Source organism: Bubalus bubalis, chromosome 18, assembly GCF_019923935.1.
Source record: "Bubalus bubalis isolate 160015118507 breed Murrah chromosome 18, NDDB_SH_1, whole genome shotgun sequence".
NCBI classification, from domain to species: Eukaryota; Metazoa; Chordata; class Mammalia; order Artiodactyla; family Bovidae; genus Bubalus; species Bubalus bubalis.
In genome coordinates, this window is record NC_059174.1 from 60253281 (window position 1) to 60271017 (window position 17737).

The 17737-nt window shown below is 41.9% G+C and overlaps 1 protein-coding gene across 2 annotated transcripts in view; it reads right to left on the reverse strand.

Annotated features, from left to right (window-relative positions):
* Nucleotides 1-2816: 2816 nt before the first annotated feature.
* Nucleotides 2817-17737, reverse strand: part of LOC112580428 (zinc finger protein 345-like) — a 36824-nt gene continuing 21903 nt past the window's right edge. The window contains exon 6 of one of the 2 annotated variants that reach the window (XM_045163309.1): nt 2817-3164. In XM_045163309.1, the coding sequence (XP_045019244.1) occupies nt 3016-3164 (149 nt within the window). In that variant the 3' untranslated portion in view covers nt 2817-3015. Of the gene's footprint in view, nt 3165-8597; nt 10656-17737 lie in introns of those variants that run through there. The other variant, XM_045163308.1, reaches the window with a different exon arrangement.

Genomic DNA, 17737 nt, shown 5'->3' on the forward strand with positions numbered 1-17737 from the left:
TGGGGCCAGAGCAATGCCAGTAATAGGATCACACAAGAGCTTGCTAGAGCATGAAAGTGACACACAGAGCACACCCCGTGGAGAATATTTTGCGAGGAGAAATATTCAGTGGCTTCTCTCCCAGTGGGTGTGCCCCAATCCCACCAGCCTCCACCACAGATCAGAACAGCTCAGAAACAGATCTGGGGCTCTATTCCACCAACCAGGGAGAGGTATCACCACAGAGAGGGCAGTGAAAACCACAGAGCAATTGGGAAGATCCCCTCAATATCCAGGCAAGCTCTGGTCATAGTAATCCAATCAAAGCCCAGATCGAGGGGATAAGGGCACAAACCTCTGGATCAACTTCACCCACCAAGTTGCAGACACCAGACAGAGGACTAACTGGGCTCCTGTAGCCGTCAAAACAGAGATCACAGACAGAAAACTGGACAAAATGAGATGGCAAAGAAATAGGTTATATAGAGGAAAGCAACATCAACCCTACAAGAACCACTAAATGAAGAGAAGATAAGCAATCTAAAAATTACTTCTTGCTTTGAGTCATCTTAAGTGAAGACACCACGTTTTCACAAATCCTAGGCTCCTGATAATTCTTTAATCCACTTCTTTCAAACATGTTTCTGAGAATGTTCTATTAGATGTTTCAGTCTAAAAATAATAAATGATAGTGACAGAAAACGAATCAGAAACTGAGGACACATAAGACAGTGTCCAAGGAAGTGGATTACAAATAAGATAAACTAAATAAAGTGCTAGTTCTTAAGAAATTAAATAAGAAGAGAGCCTTTTAAAATATGGTTGAAACACAGGGAAGTGTACTCATAGCTCTGTGGAGACCAAAGTGGTACAGAAATCAATAGAATGGGGAAGACTGGAGATCTCTTCACGGAAATTGATATACCAAGGGAACTTTTCATACAAAGATGGGCACAATAAAGGACAGAAATGGTATGGACCTAACAGAAGTGGAGAATAATTAAGAAAAAGCGACAAGAATACAAGGAGAGATATACAAAAAAGATCATAATGACCAATATAACCAGGATCGTGTGATGACTCAGCTAGAGACAGACATCCTGGAGTCTGAAGTCAAGTGGGCCATGGGAAGGATCACTATGAATAAAGCTAGTGGAGGTGATAGAATTCCAGTTGAGCTGTTTCAAGTCCTAAAAGATGATGTTGCTCAAGTGCTGCAGACAGTATGCCAGCTAATTTGGAGACCTCAGTAGTGGCCAAGGACTGGAAAAGGTCAGTTTTCATTCCATTCCCAAAGAAAGACAATGCCAAAGAATGATGAAACTAGTGCACAATTGCACTCATTTCACATACTACAAAAGTAAGGTTCAAAATTCTCCAAGCATGGCATCAACAGTATATGAACCGAGAATTTCCAGATGTTCAAGCTGGATTTACAAAAGGCAGAGGAACCAGAGATTAAACTGCCAACATCCGTTGAATCATAGAAAAAGCAAGAGAGTTCCAGAAAAACATCTACTTATGCCTTATTGACTACGCCACAGCCTTTGATGGTGTGGATCAAAACAAAGTGGAAATTCTTAACAAGATGGGAATACCAGACCACCTTACCTGCCTCCTGAGAAATCTGTATGCAAGTCAAGAAGAAACAGTACTGGAGATGGAACAATGGACTAGTTGCAAATTGGGAAAGGAATATGTCAAGACTGCCTATTGTCACCCTGCTTATTTAACTTATATGCAGTGTACATCATGCAGGAGCTCTCAGCTCGGTGCCTGGGTTGGGAAGATCCCCTAGAGAAGGGAATGGCTCCCCACTCCAGTATTCTGGCCTGAAGAAGTCCATGGATTGTATAGTCCATAGGGTCATAAAGAGGGCTTTTGAACTGCAGTGTTGGAGAAGACACTTGAGAGTCTCTTAGACTGCAAGGAGATCACACCACTCTATTCTAAAGGAAATCAATCCTGAATATTCGTTGGAAGGACTGATGCTAAAGCTGAAGCTCCAATACTTTGACCATCTGATGTGAAGAACTGATGCATTGGAAACATCCTGATGCTGGGTAAGACTGAGGGCAGGAGGAGAAGGGGACAACAGAGGATGAGATGGTTGGATGGCATCACTGACTTGAACGTGAGTTTGAGCAGGGTCTGGGAGTTGGCGATGGACACGGAAGCCTGGCATGCTGTAGTCCATGGGGTCCCAAAGAGTTGGACACGACTGAGCATCAGAACTGAACTGACTGATCGGTATAATTGATTCTCTTTGCTATACAGTAGTACAAAATTGTAAAACAGCTATATTCCAATTAGAACTTTTTAAGCTAATTTCTTTATATAATCTAGAAATGTTTATAACTTGAATCAAATATTAATAATATGGTGTGAAATGTGCTAAGCATTTATGCCAGTTCATTTTAAAATTCTATGAGGTAATTGAATATAGTAAATATTTTTGCATTTTAGAATTGGAGCAAATACACTTAAGATATTTAATATGAGATCATATAAGGAAAAGAGAAACTTTGTAGTCAACCTGAGATGTGCAGTCTTTCATTTTCGGGAGGTTTTGCTTTCTGTAGTGAAAAAAGCTTTTGAGTTTGAAATTTATTTAGAAGGTCCTTCTAGCTCCCAGTGGATAGGAAGTTATAAATCAGAAAACAAAAACCTGTCCCCAGTATTCCTAGAAATTTAGCAGTTTGTCTACCACTTCACTCACACATTTTTGCCTAGAGGTACAAAGAAACTTTCAAAGGACTGTCACACAGTTACTCAAAATGGGCACAGTTTTCCTAGGACCCCTAAGAAATGGAAGAGCAACCAATGAATGCAGTTTCTCACAAGACAAGAGGAGACTTTTAGTTCACACTGTGATGAAGGAAAGTAATCACTGGAGATGAATTTATGAATGATTTAAGAGACAGACTAGGGCAGGTGATACATTTCTATGGCAGCAGTGGACACAAACCCAGGTTTTCCAAAATCATTTCCACTGAAGATGATCTTCCAAAACCACCTGACAAAGGATGACTTCCTCTAGCTCCTTGGACCTCTTATCTGAGTCATCATCTCCAGCCATTCATACCTGCCTGGGAATATGGCTGTTGCCTCCATTCTCCTTATAGTCCTGGGATTGCTCAGTTGCTCCAGAAAGGTAATGAGGTCCAGCTTAGAGCCCACAAGACCTGTTCATCAGAGAAAGGAATATTTGTGTTTCAGAGACTCATCAGTGTCCAATCCAATATGTGTTCAGTTGAGACAAGAACGCAAGAGACAATGTTAATACAGCCTGGAAAATGATTTCCCCAAATCCTTTATTCAAATCACCTATATAACACTAACAAATACATAACATCAGATCCTGAGATACTGGTCAAGTACTACGAAGGCAAAGTAAGTGTGTAACTGTGAAATTAAGAAAAGGTGTGCCTCTGGGATGACCCAGAGGGATGGTATGGGGAGTGAGGTGGGAGGGGGGTTCAGGATGGGGAACACGTGTACACCTGTGGTGGATGCATGTTGATGTATGACAAAACCAATACAATATTGTAAAGTAAAAATAATAATAAAAAATAATCTAAAAAAAAAGGGGAAAAAAATAAAAAATAAAAAATAACAGGGGTGTCTATTTAATACTACAGAGCTTAAACAATTACCACTAACCTAGAATGTAGTGATAGGTTCCAGTGAAGGGTGTCAGATTCATGATCTCCAAACAAGAAGATTTCACTTTGGGACCACAGACCAGGCACCAGGGTTGATGGCTCAAGAGCATTTGTGTAGCAGAGTTTTATTAAAGTGAAAAAGGGACAGAAGTTTCTGACGTAGACATCAGAAGGGGGTGGAGAGTGACCCCTTGCTAGTCTAAACAAGGGAGCTATATACTTTTTTAATCAGTAATTACAATAAATCAAAAGAATGTCTCAAGGTTGTAAAAATTTTACCAGACCCACTCCCACAATCCTAAAGGAAATCAGTTCTAAATATTCATTGGAAGTACTGATGCTGAAACTAAGACTCCAATACTTTGTCAAGATGATGGAAAGAGCTGACTTATTTCAAAAGACCCTGATGCTGGGAAAGATTGAAGGCTGGAGGAGAAGGGGACGACAGAGGATGAGACGGCTGGATGGCATCACCGACTCAATGGGTTTGAGTAAACTCCGCGAGTTGGTGATGGACAGGGAGGCTTGGTGTGCGGAGGTCCATGGGTTGCAAATAGTCAGACAAGACTGAGCAACTGAACTGAACTGAACCAGACCCTCTCCCATAATATAAATTCTAAGATATCAGGATTAGCCAGAATGTTTTCAGGAAGGAGAAACTGTGCTCAAGCAGGATACATTTTGTTATATAATCCCTAGTACAGAGTTTAAACCGAGTTTTTTGTTGTTTAATCATCAGTTCTGGGCTTAAAGAAAAAGTCCTGTGTCTAAGACTCATAAAGACATAAAAAAGTCATTTTATGTGTCTAAGACCAAGGAATGTAAAGGGAAAGAAGGTATTTGTCTTTTCCTCCTTTAGAATTGCAGACCCGTATCTCCTTCTTGAGAGTCCCAGACCACCCCCCTCCCCCTTCCTCCTCGGGACCCTGGACTTCTTATCAACCTGCCTAGGAATTGACTCACAGGAGGCAGAGTACATCAAGGAAGAAAAAGGTTACAAGCATAATGAATTATCCTGAAGCCTTTCTTTCCAAATTCATACATACCCATTTCCCTTAGAAAGGAGAGATTTCAAACTATTGTGGGAATCAGAAATTTTCAGAAACATTCTAGAAATGATGGAACCAAAACCCAGTAGGTAGATAAGGGATTCTGGAAGGAAGCTGTCATCATCCAAGCAGGCCAGCTTCCTAGAGTTCTCTCACATCACGTCCCTGTACAGTGCCCATGGAAAATTTTGTGAAAAACTCTGGACCACTGAATTGAGTCACTGGGCTTCCCAGCTGGCTCAGTGGTAAAGAATCTGCCTTCCAGTGCTGGAGATGCGGCTTCAGTCTCGGGGTGGAGAGAATCCCGGGGAGGAGGAAATGGCAACCCACTGCAGAATTCTTGCCCGGAAAATCCCATGGACAGAAGAGAGTTGATTCTATGTATAATGGCACTTTCAAACTCTGTCCTAAATATCTAAATGGCATGCAGGTGCTAAGTCATCACTGCATTTCCCAACGTCCTTAAAATCCCAACACCAAACCACATCCCAGTGGGAGTGAGGATAGGAGTGACTGCAAATGCTGATCTCTCACAAAAAGAATATTTTCAACAGTTGAATGTCGCTGATTGACGTTGAGAATTCATCATGCTCCACAGAAAGTGAGGCTGCAGACAACAGAGAAAATGCTCTGGGACACAAGGAAGTAGTCTAAAGGGCTGATCTGCACTATCATAAGAAGAAATAGGAAAAAATAAGATGATAATAAATGCCCGGGAAGAAAAATTAGAAGCAGAGAGCTAAAGGCTTGCATATTCTCATTCGGGCATTTTAGGAGGAAAGCAGACACAGCCTGAGACCCAGGACAGGATATTTACCTGAGCTGCCATTTCCTCCCCTTCTTCCTCCTGCTCTGTCTTCTCTGGGGATATTACGCGGCAAACGCACTTCTGAGTTTTGAGAAAATACCTTGGAGGGCATCAACACAACTTTCTAACCTGCAACCACCGCTCCTACAAACACAAGGATTTTGAAAAGCTGAGAAGACCGACCTCTCCTGTCCTCTGTCTCAGGAGAGATTCAGGGACAATCAATTCCTACCTAGAGACCAGCCTGTGAACTCATTTCTTGATTGTTCTTTCCCCATAGAGAGCTCCTAACACTCTGCTCACACAGATGATGTGAGCTGACTGACTTCCCCGGTCCAAATCCAGCTAGACCAACCCTGCTGCCTCTCCTCAGACTGACTCCGGGGCTCAGCTCTAAGATGGACCAGATGGACCAGGAGCCACGTCCTTAACCCGGGCCTCTGCTTAGAATCTCCTGGAACACTTCCTACAAACCACACTGATGCTCCCACAGGACCACATAGAACTCTGTTGGGAGGGCATCAGTGAGGTCATTTCTGAAACGGGTCACGTAATCCTGATGGGAAACCAGAAGGAAACCACTTGGCTAGAGATTCTTTCTGAACCATTTCAATGAATACAAATCCCTGGTGGTCAGGTTCCCACTCCAAGAACTTATGAATCTGCAGGTCTACAGTCGGGCCGTGAAAGGAGTCATCAGCAAATCCCATTTTTTCTGATGTTTCTTCCCCGAAACCAACGTTCCGGAGTCCTGAGCTCAAAATCTCACACTCACCACACCTAAGACCTCTCTGTAGGGGACGATTTAGGGCAGGAATTTCTGAGAGAGGTTAAAGCTAGAATCAGGCAGAGAAAACAGGAGTACTTGGAGTTCAGCTTTTATACTTTACCCTGAGTGAAGTGCCTCAGGCTCTCTAGGCTGAGTGTGGGTTAATTCATTCAAACCAAGTCAAGGATTCCGGTGAGCACTGTGAGCGTGTTGAAAGGTTGTTGTTCAACCAAAAAAGACCCCTGGATTCTTGGCCTCCTGAGGAGAAGAATTCAATCTGGAGCCAGAGATGAGGCTTGATCGCTCAGAGCTTTTGTGTAATAAAGTTTTATTAAAGTATAAAAGAGAATAGAGAAAGCTTCTGACATAGACTTCAGAAGGGGCAGAAAGAGTGCCCCCTCGCTAGTGTTAGCAAAGGAGTTACATACTATTATTTAGTTATTCCAGTGAATCAAAAGACTGTCTGGAGGTTGTAAAGACCTCACTAGGCCCACTCCCATAATTTACATTTTAAGACAATAAGATTAGCCAGAAAGTTTTTTTCCCGAGTGTCCTCAAACAGGAAAAAACCACGTTTGTCCTTTCTTCCTCCTTGAGAATTCCAGACCCCTCTCTCCTTGGGGACCCCTGGACTTATCAACCTGCCAAGAAATTGACTCTCTCAGTGTGATTGAACGGGGGTCTGTGGATAGACCCTGAGGTCCAGCAAGACTGCTGGTCTCAAGGAAGGGCTTCATCTAGTGCATGTGCTCACAAGACTGGCTGGTGTGAGCTCAAGGACCTGCAGGCTGCCTGATCCCCAGACAGATGCTGAGGCAGCAACATCATGGAGCAGTTTAGGGAAACTGTCAACAATACTCTGTATCATCTTTCTTACTAGAATCATCCCAGTGTCTAAGCAGTTACAAAATGAGAGAGGAGATACAACCTAGAAATGATGGAATGTACATGAAGTTATGAGAAGTTTAAATCCAGTGAGTAAACTAATTTCCCCATATGCCATCTTTGTGTGTTACCGAACAGTTAATTGCGGTCTCTTCACTACAACCTTAAATAAGGTGGGCGAGGTTGCTGTTGGTGGTGGGTTAACATTTCATACATTACAACAACCGAAACAATAAAAGCCATTCACTTTTATGAATAACCATGTATTAAATTTCACACATAGTTGAAATAAAACCTTTTACAATCCGCGGTATGATCCATGATTAAATACAGATCAAAAGTACGGAGAAAGATATTCCTTTGTTGATAGAACGATGTGAGATTTCTGATTTCCATGGCTTACCAAACAAAGACTAGGAAGCACTTAGCAAGCATGATATGCACCAATTCCATGCCTTTTCCAGGAAAGGTTTCTTACGTTTCTAGGTTATTACTGTCCTTATTTCAACACTGTCAAGTAGTAATCATGACTTGTGTTGATATTATAAAGATACATCAATATTGCAGTGAACTGTCATTGTGTTCTTCTTACAAATGAAGGATATTACTATTGAAACATTACAACGAACTTCTGTCTTTCTTTAATACACGGAAAGATTAAATGATCACTTACTTCATGGCAACCTCCAGATATTTCACGTCAACGACAAATACCTCTATTTAAATGTTCATTGTCCATTTTACATTATGCTATCCTCAATCTTCTAATGGAGATTAGATAGAAATGGTTGCAACACAACATAAAAAGGCTAATCTTTAATAAAACATCAAAAACCTATGTTTGCAAACACACTAGAAAGAAAGCATAACGTGGATTATTTGAGTGGTGAATTACATTCAGTTCAAATAATGTCACATCACATCATTATTAACAAGCATATATACATTGCTAAGAACTGTAATGTTCTAACCATCAACCTTCATCTCACGATTCATGCTAAAATATCCATTTTCCACCAGTTTTAACTATGGAGTGCTCCCTGCAGTCATTCTCCTTCAGAGAAACTTCTGAAAGGAAAATTGATGAAATGCCTTCTAGTACGCATATTTCGGAGAAGGCGATGGCACCCCACTCCAGTACTCTTGCCTGGAAATTCCCATGGATGGAGGAGCCTGCTGGGCTGCGGTCCTTGGGGTCGCAAAGAGTCGGAGACGACTGAGCTACTTCACTTTTCACTTTCATGCATTGAGAAGGAAATGGCAACCTACTCCAGTGTTCTTGCCTGGAGAATCCCAGGGACGGGGGAGCCTGGTGGGCTGCCATCTACGGGGTCGCACAGAGTCAGACACGACTGAAGCGACCTAGCAGCAGGAGCACGCATCTTTACTTCGATTTAACTTTTGATTAAATACCTTTCTATATATTTGTTACATCATTTCCATTGGTTTCTTATATAAACTCTTGTGTTTTCTGATGCATGTTTAGGGCAAACGTCTTCCATCACTTGTTCCATTACTAGGGCTTCTCTCAAGTGTGTGTTCTCAGATGTTTAGTGAGATTACTACTATGACTAAAGGCTTTGTCACATTCTGTACATTTATAAGGTCTCTCTCCAGTATGAATTCGCTGATGTTGAGTAAGATGTGAGCACTGAATAAAGGCTTTGTCACATTCTTTACATTTATACGGTCTCTCCCCAGAATGAATTAGCTGATGTCGAGTAAGAAGTGAGGGACGATGAAAGGCTTTGTTACATTCTTTACATTTATAAGGTTTCTCTCCAGTATGAACTCGAAAATGTGTAGTAAGAATTGAATTCGGATTAAAGGTTTTGCCACATTCTGTACATTCATACGGTCTCTCCCCAGTATGCATTCGCTGATGCTTAGTAAGACTAGAACCCTTAATGAAGGCCTTGCCACTTTCTGTACCTTTATAACATCTATCCCAAGTATGAATTCGGTGATGTTGAGTAAGGGTGTTTTCGTAATAAAGGCTTTGCCACATTCTTTACACTTATAAGGTCTCTCTCCAGTATGAATTTGCTGATGTTCGGTAAGATGTGAGCCACGATAAAGGCTTTGTTACATTCTTTACATTTATAAGGTCTCTCCACAGAATGAATTCACTGATGTCCAGTAAGATGTGAGGAACGGATAAAGGCTTTGTTACATTGTTTACATTTATAAGGCTTCTCTCCAGTATGAATTCGCTGATGATAGGTTAGCTGTGAGTAGCAGATAAAGGCTTTGCTACATTCTGTACATTTGTAAGGCTTTTCTCCCGTATGAATTCGCCAATGTTGAATAAGATTTGAGTTGTGATTAAAGGCTTTGCCACATTCTGTACATTTATAAGGTTTCTCTCCAGCGTGAATTCTCCGATGTTTAGTAAGAAGTGAGCTATGGTTAAACGCCTTGGTACATTCTGTACATTTGAAGGGTTTCCTTCCTGTATGAATTTTCTAATGTCTACGTAGATGGCATGAGTTACTAAATACTTTCCCACATATATTACACTTGTTTTCTTTCTGTGGATTCTGAACAGTCTGCTGTTGAATAAGTTCTGAAGACTGATTAGAAACCTTCCCATATTCAGTACAAGTCCACTCTTCAGTACAAGTACTCTTATCTAGAGAAAAACCTGACATTTGATCAAAGGTATTTCTACATTTATTACTTTTAGAATCCTTGTTTGATGTTTCGGTACCCTGATGTTTCCTAAGGTTTGAGTCTCCTTCAACCCTATACCCATTTTCATTGCCTGAATACCTTCTCAGTCCACCATAAATACTCTTGTAATTATTGGAGCTGGAGCTGTTACTTAAGGTCTGACTCATTTTATTACATATGGAAAGTTGTTGTGTATTAACCATATCACAATATTTACTGAACAATGATGGCTGGATTATGTCTCCTCCATTATTATCAACATTATATATCATGGAATGGAGAGAAAATATCTGTCGGGGGAAGAAAAATGACTCTCTGCTCACGGATCTCTCAAATTGATTAGATAGTGAATTTTCCCACTCAGTGTTAAATTGTAGGTGTTCAGACATCCCTGAATGTATGTTTAGCCGAAGCCTACGTTCACAATTGTATGAATGAGGATTTGCAGTAGAGACTAAATTACCTTCCATATTTTCCACATGTCCCTTCAGAGAATATGTAGGTTTCAAAAAAGGATGGAAATCTTTTCTTAAACACTTACACTTCTCGGCAGATATTGAAGACTGAAGTTGGTGTTTTCCCAGTTCGACTCACGTTGCTCATTGCTTTTGGCAGTATTGCTAGCATTACGTGTAACTGCCTCCATTTCTTTATGTCCATATAAACATCCCTCTGTCTTTCATATACCCTTGTATATTCCCAGTCTTTCATTAAATTTAAGTTTCTGAGGTGAAATATTTGATATATTCCTAGGTTTGCTTTTGGGAATACATCTTCTAACGCTGCATTCCTCGGCATCAAATCCTGGGTGTCTTGTGGAGACACAGCTGAAAGATACCAAATAACAAGTAATTTTCCCTGCTATTCTCAGTGAATATCTTTAAAGATTTAAAGAAAATTGATGACCATTAGCTAGTTTAAAAATAAAATAGAGACCGAAGGATCAAGATGCCAGAGGCTTAGGCAGATGCGGAGCTCATCTGTCTGTCCACAAATGAATGAGAAATGGAACAATTCTCTCGGAGCCCAGCTGAACAGTAGCAGAGGCCCTTGGATATCTGAAAGGACAAGAAAGATTCCTGCTGAGCCAGGTAGGACAAAAGAAAGAAGGAAAGGAAGAGGAGAGGAAGTGGGTTGGGGCGTGTAACCCAGCCGGGAGATGAAAGTGAGGAGATGTCTCCATATCCGGGGAAGACTCTCACTGGGGGAGCTCAGTTTGGACAGAAGGAAAGCCTCATTCTCTGTGCGAAGAAAACATGGCAAGCAGCGTGTGGCAGCAGGACAGAGTGAGACCTGCACACAGGGTGCTGACCCCAGCCCTGCCCACCCAGCCTTAGAGGCATGTCCACCAATGCAGACAAGGGCTGGGTGCTGAAATGTGGGGTTTGTAGAGCGGACCAAGGCAAAGGACTACTATTGGCTATGAGGAAACATCCTGAAGGGATGGCCATGACGGAGGAGCTCTGCAAACAAGATGCTTGTGGTGAAGCCTGAACCACCATAGAGCAGAGTGCCATTGGTGAGTGACGCCCAAACAAGAAGCCCATTGCATCCCTTGTCCCTTGTGCCGGCCTCTGCTCTCCAAGGACTATGAAGAACTCCATCCACGTAGGACTTTTAGCCCCCAGCCAGGGCCTCCCCCATCCAACGCCTCCACAATCAGCAGAATCCTGTGCTCTGGGGCAGCTTAAGGAGAAGACACTTGTGAGTTGGCCACACGCACAGATGGAGCTGAAAGCACAGGTGAAACCCAGGGATAAAGAAGAAACCTGAAACCTCTCCTTGGAGCAACACAAACCATGGGCTTACACCCACGACCGGCCTTGTAACCTCAGCCTCTACAGAGCATCTGAATCAACAACCAGCGCTCTCTCAGTCATGGCAGGTGTAGCTTTAGCAGCTGTAGACTTTGGGGGCTTCTACACAAGGGGGGTTGGGCCAGGACAGAGCCTGAGCTTCTCCGTAGCACCACAGCGGGTTCAGCTGCACACTCAATGCAATCCCAGGACCTGACTTCACTGAATCTATGCTGGTGACCTTGCGAAAACAACATCTGAGAGACACCAGGGCCATGTGCCATCATGCCCATGGTTAAGGTGGTCCAAGAGCAGTGCCAACACTACATATCATGAGAGCCTGCAGAACGCATGAGAGGGGACACCAGAGCACACCCTGAGGTGCACATTCCTAGAGGAGCAATACTCAGTGACTTCTCTCCCAGTGGGTGTGCTCCAATCCCACCTGCCTGGCACCACAGATCAGATTCACAGCAAAGACTCAGATCTGGGGGCTCTATTACTCCACGCAGAGAGCAGGCACCACCAGAGACAGGGCAGTAACAACCACTGAACAAGGGGGAAACAGCCCTGAATATCCACGGCAGGCTCTGGTCACAGTTCACAGCAATCAAAGCACAGATCAAGAGAGGATAAGAGCACAAACCTCTGGACCAACCTCATCTACTAAGGTGCAGATACCAGAAGGAAGATTAACTAGGTTTCTGCACCTTTCAAAACAGAGACCACACACAGAATGCTGGACAAAATGAGATGGCAAAGATATAGGTTATAGGGGAAGAAACAAGATAATAACCTCCAAGGACCACTGAATTAAGAGGTGATAGGCAATCTAATAATTCCATCTTGCTTTTAGTCATCTTAAGTGGAGACACCAAACACTTTCACAAATCCTAGGTGCCTAGTAATTTTTAAATGCACTTCTTGCCACACATGTTTCTGAGAATGTTCTATTAGATATTTCAATCTAAAAATCATAGATGATAGTGACAGAGAACTAAGCAGAAACTGAGGACACATAAGACTGTGTCCGAGGAAGCTGAATAGAAATAAGATAAACTTAATATAGTACTGGTTTTAAGAAATTAAATAAGAAGATAGACTTTAAAACTATAATTGAAGGAGGGAATTCTACTCATTGCTCTGTGGAGACCTAAATGGGAAGGAAATCAATAGAACGGTCAAGACTAGAGATCTCCTTAAGAAAATTAGAAGTACTGGGAATATTTCATGCAAAGATGGGAACAATAAAGGACAGAATCGGGATGGACCTAAAAGAAGTAGACGATATTAAGAGAAGTTGGCAAGAATACAGGGAATAAGTATACAAAAAAGATCTTAATGACCGAGATAACCACGATGGTGTGATCACTCACCTAGTAACAGACATCCCGGAATCCAAAGTCAAGTCAGCCTTAGAAGGCATGAACACGAACAAAGCTGATGGAACTCCAGCTGAGCTATTTCAAGTCCTAAAAGATGATAATGCTAAAGTTCTGCAACTCGATAGGCCAGCAATTTTGGAAAACTCAGCAGTGGCCGCAGGACGGGAAAAGGTCAGTTTTCATTCCAATCACAAAGAAAGGCAATGCCAAAGAACGCTCAAACTACTACACAATTTCCCTCATTTCAAACAATAGCAAAGGCTCAAAATTCTCCAATTGAGGCTTTAACAGTACCTGAACCGAGAGCTTCCAGATGTTCAAGCTGGATTTAGAAACGGCAGAGGAATCAGAGATCAAATTGCCAACATCCCTTGGATCATGTAAAAAGTTAGAGAGCTCTGGAAAAACAATTACATCTGCTTTATTGACTACACCACAGCCTTTGATTTGTGAATCACAAGAAACTGTGGGAAATTCTTAAAGAGATGGGAACACCAGACTACCTTACCTGTCTGCTGAGAAATTTGTATGCATGTCAAGAAGCAACAGTGAGAACTGGACATGTGACAACGGACTGATTCCAAATTGGGAAAGGAGCACATCATTTGTCACCCTGGTTATTTAACTTATACGCACAGTACTTTATGCAACATATCGGGTTGAATGAAGCACAAATTGGAATCAAGATTTCAGGGAGAAATATCCATAATCTCAGATACACAGATGACACCACCACCACCTTACAGCAGAAAGCAAAGAGGAACTGAGGAGTCTCTTGATGAAACTGAAAGAAGAGGGTGAAAAAGCTGGTTGAAACTCAACATTCAAAAAGCGAAGATCAAGGCAGTGGTCAGATCGTTTCATGGCAAACAAGGGGAGAAACCGTGGAAACAGTGAGAGACTTTAAGTTTTGGACTTCGAAAATCACTGCAGATGGAGACTACAGCCATGAAAGTAAAAGACGCTTGCTCCTTGGAAGAAAAGGTATGACCAACCTAGGCAGCATATTAAAAAGCAGAAACATTACTTTGCTGACAAAGGTCAATCTAGTCAAAGCTATGGTTTTTTCCAGTAGTCATGTATGGATGTGAGAGTTAGACCATGAAAAAGCTGAATGCCGAAGAATTCATGCTTTTGAGCTGTGGTGTTGGAGACGACTTTTGAGAGTCCCTTGGACTGCAAGAAGACCACACCACTCCATCCTAAAGGAAATCAGTCCTCAATATTCATTGGAAGGACATGGTGAAGCTGAAGCTCCGATACTTTGGCCACCTGATGCAAAGAACTGATGCACTGAGAAAGACCCTTATGCTGGGAAAGATTGAAGATGAGAGGAGAAGTGGACGACACAGGGTGAGATGGTTGCATGGCATCACTGACTCAATGGACATGAGTTTGAGCAGGCTCTGGGAGTTGGTGATGGACAGGGAAGCCTGGTTTCTGCAGACCATGGATCGCAGACTCAGACTTTACTGAGCAACTAAAGTGAACCGACTGATATTTATAATTAATTCTCTTTGCTGTATAGGAGTACAAAATTGGAAAACAGCTATATTCCAATTAGAACTTTTAATAAAGATTTCTTTATATAATCTAAAAATTGTCGTAGTTTAAATCAACCATTAATAATATAGTGGAAAATGTGCTAAGATTTTATGTCCATTTATTTTAAAATTCTATGAGGTAATAGAATATAATAAGTATTTTAGCATGTTAGAATTCAGGCAAATACACTAAAGATATTTAATATGAGATCATATAATGAAAAGAGAAACTTTGAAGTCAACCTCAGATGTGCATTGTTTCATTTTCACCAGGTTTTGCTTTCTACAATGAAAACTTACTTAAATTTGAAATTTATTTAGAAGGTCCTATGTGTCGCTCCCAGTGGATAAGAAATTATAAATCAGAGAACAAAAACCCGTCCCTAGGATTCATAGAAGTTTGGCAGTTTGTCTACCACTTCACTCACACATTTCTGTCTAGAGGTAGAAGGAAATGTTAAAAGGACTGTCATACAGCTACTCAGAAATGGGCAGAGTTTTCCTAGGGCCCCCAGAAATGGAAGAACAACGAATGAATGCAGTTTGTCACAAGGCACGAGGAGACTTTTAGTTTACACTGTGATGGAGAATGGACATCAGTGGAGAAATAACTCCAGAAAGAATGAAGGGATGGAGCCAAAGCAAAAAGAATGCCCTGCTGTGGATGTGACTGATGATAGAAGCAAGGTCCAATACTGTAAAGAGCAATATTGCATAGGAACCTGGAATGTCAGGTCCATGAATCAAGGCAAATTGGAAGTGGTCAAACAAGAGATGGCAAGAGTGAATGTTGACAATCTAGGAATCAGCGAACTGAAATGGACTGGAATGGGTGAATTTAACTCAGATGACCACTATATCTACTACTGCGGGCAGGAATCCCTCAGAAGAAATGGAGTAGCCATCATGGCCAACAAAAGAGTCCGAAATGCAGTACTTGGATGCAATCTCAAAAATGACAGAATGATCTCTGTTTGTTTCCAAGGCAAACCATTCAATATAACTGATCCAAGTCTATGCCCCAATCAGTAACGCTGAAGAAGCTGAAGTTGAACGGTACTATGAAGACCTACAAGACCTTTTAGAACTAACACCCAAAAAAGATGTCCTTTTCATTATAGGGGACTGGAATGCAAAAGTAGGAAGTCAAGAAACACCTGGAGTAACAGGCAAATTTGGCCTTGGAATACGGAATGAAGCAGGGCAAAGACTAAAAGGGTTTTGCCAAGAAAATGCACTAGTCATAACAAACACTCTCTTCCAACCACACAAGAGAAGACTCTACACATGGACATCACCAGATGGTCAACACCGAAATCAGATTGATTATATTCTTTGCAGCCAAAGATGGGGAAGCTCTATACAGTCAGCAAAAGCAAGACCAGGAGCTGACTGTGGCTCAGACCATGAACTCCTTATTGCCAAATTCAGACTTAAATTGAAGAAAGTAGGGAAAACCACTATACCATTAAGGTATGACCTAAATCAAATCCCTTATGATTATACAATGGAAGTGAGAAATAGATTTAAGGGCCTAGATCTGATAGATAGAGTGCCTGATGAACTATGGAATGAGGTTCGTGACAATGTACAGGAGTCAGGGATCAAGACCATCCCATTGGAAAAGAAATGAAAAAAGCAAAATGGCTGTCTGGGGAGGCCTTACAAATAGCTGTGAAAAGAAGAGAAGCAATAAGCGAAGGAGAAAAGGAAAGATATGAACATCTGAATGCAGAGTTCCAAAGAATAGCAAGAAGAGATAAGAAAGCCTTCTTCAGCAATCAATGCAAAGAAATAGAGGAAAACAACAGAATGGGAAAGACTAGAGATCTCTTCAAGAAAATCAGAGATCCCAAAGGAACATTTCATGCAAAGATGGGCTCGATAAAGGACAGAAATAGTATGGACCTAACAGAAGCAGAAGATATTAGGAAGAGATGGCAAAAATACACAGAGAAACTGTACAAAAAAGATCATCACGACCCAGATAATCACGATGGTGTGATCACTGACCTGGAGCGAGACATCCTGGAATGTGGAGTCAAGGGGCCTTAGAAAGCATCACTACAAACAAAGCTAGTGGAGGTGACAGAATTCCAGTTGAGCTATTCCAAATCCTGAAAGATGATGCTGTGAAAGTGCTGCACTCAATATGCCAGCACATTTGGAAAACTCAGCAGTGGCCACAGGACTGGAAAAGGTCCGTTTTCATTCCAATCCCAAAGAAAGGCAATGCCAAAGAACGCTCAAACTACCGCACAATTGCACTCAACTCACACACTAGTAAAGTAATGCTCAAAATTCTCCAAGCCAGGCTTCAGCAATACATGAACCGTGAACTTCTTGATGTGCAAGCTGGTTTTAGAAAAGGCAGAGGAACCAGAGATCAAACTGCCAACATCCGCTGGATCATGGAAAAAGCAAGAGAGTGCCAGGAAAACATCTATTTCTGCTTTATTGACTATGCCAAAGCCTTTGACTATGTGGATCACAATAAACTGTGGAAAATTCTTCAAGAGATGGGAATACCAGACCACCTGATCTGCCTCTTGAGAAATTTGTATGCAGGTCAGGAAGCAACAGTTAGAACTGGACATGGAACAACAGACTGGTTCCAAATAGGAAAAGGAGTACGTCAAGGCTGTATATTGTCACCCTGTTTATTTAACTTATATGCAGAGTACATCATGAGAAACGCTGGACTGGATGAAACAGAAGCTGGAATCAAGATTGCCGGGAGAAATATCAATAACCTCAGATATGCAGATGACACCACCCTTCTGGCACAAAGTGAAGAGGCACTAAAAAGCCTCTTGATGAAGGTGAAAGCGGAGAGTGAAAATGTTGGCTTAAAGCTCAACATTCAGAAAACGAAGATCATGGCATCCGGTCCCATCACTTCATGGGAAATAGATGGGGAAACAGTGTCAGACTTCATTTTTTCGGGCTTCAAAATCACTGCAGATGGTGACTTCATCCATGAAATTAAAAGACGCTTACTCCTTGGAAAGAAAGTTATGACCCACCTAGATAGCATATTCTGCTGGGAGCAGTAGTTCTGCCCCTGGCAAAGGTCATGAGGAAGGAGGCTCGGCATACGCAAAGGCGGGATCGAGCCTCAGGAGTCCCCCTGGAAATTCTCGAGCATCTACCCTCCAAAATCAGTGTCTGCCTACTTTCTGCT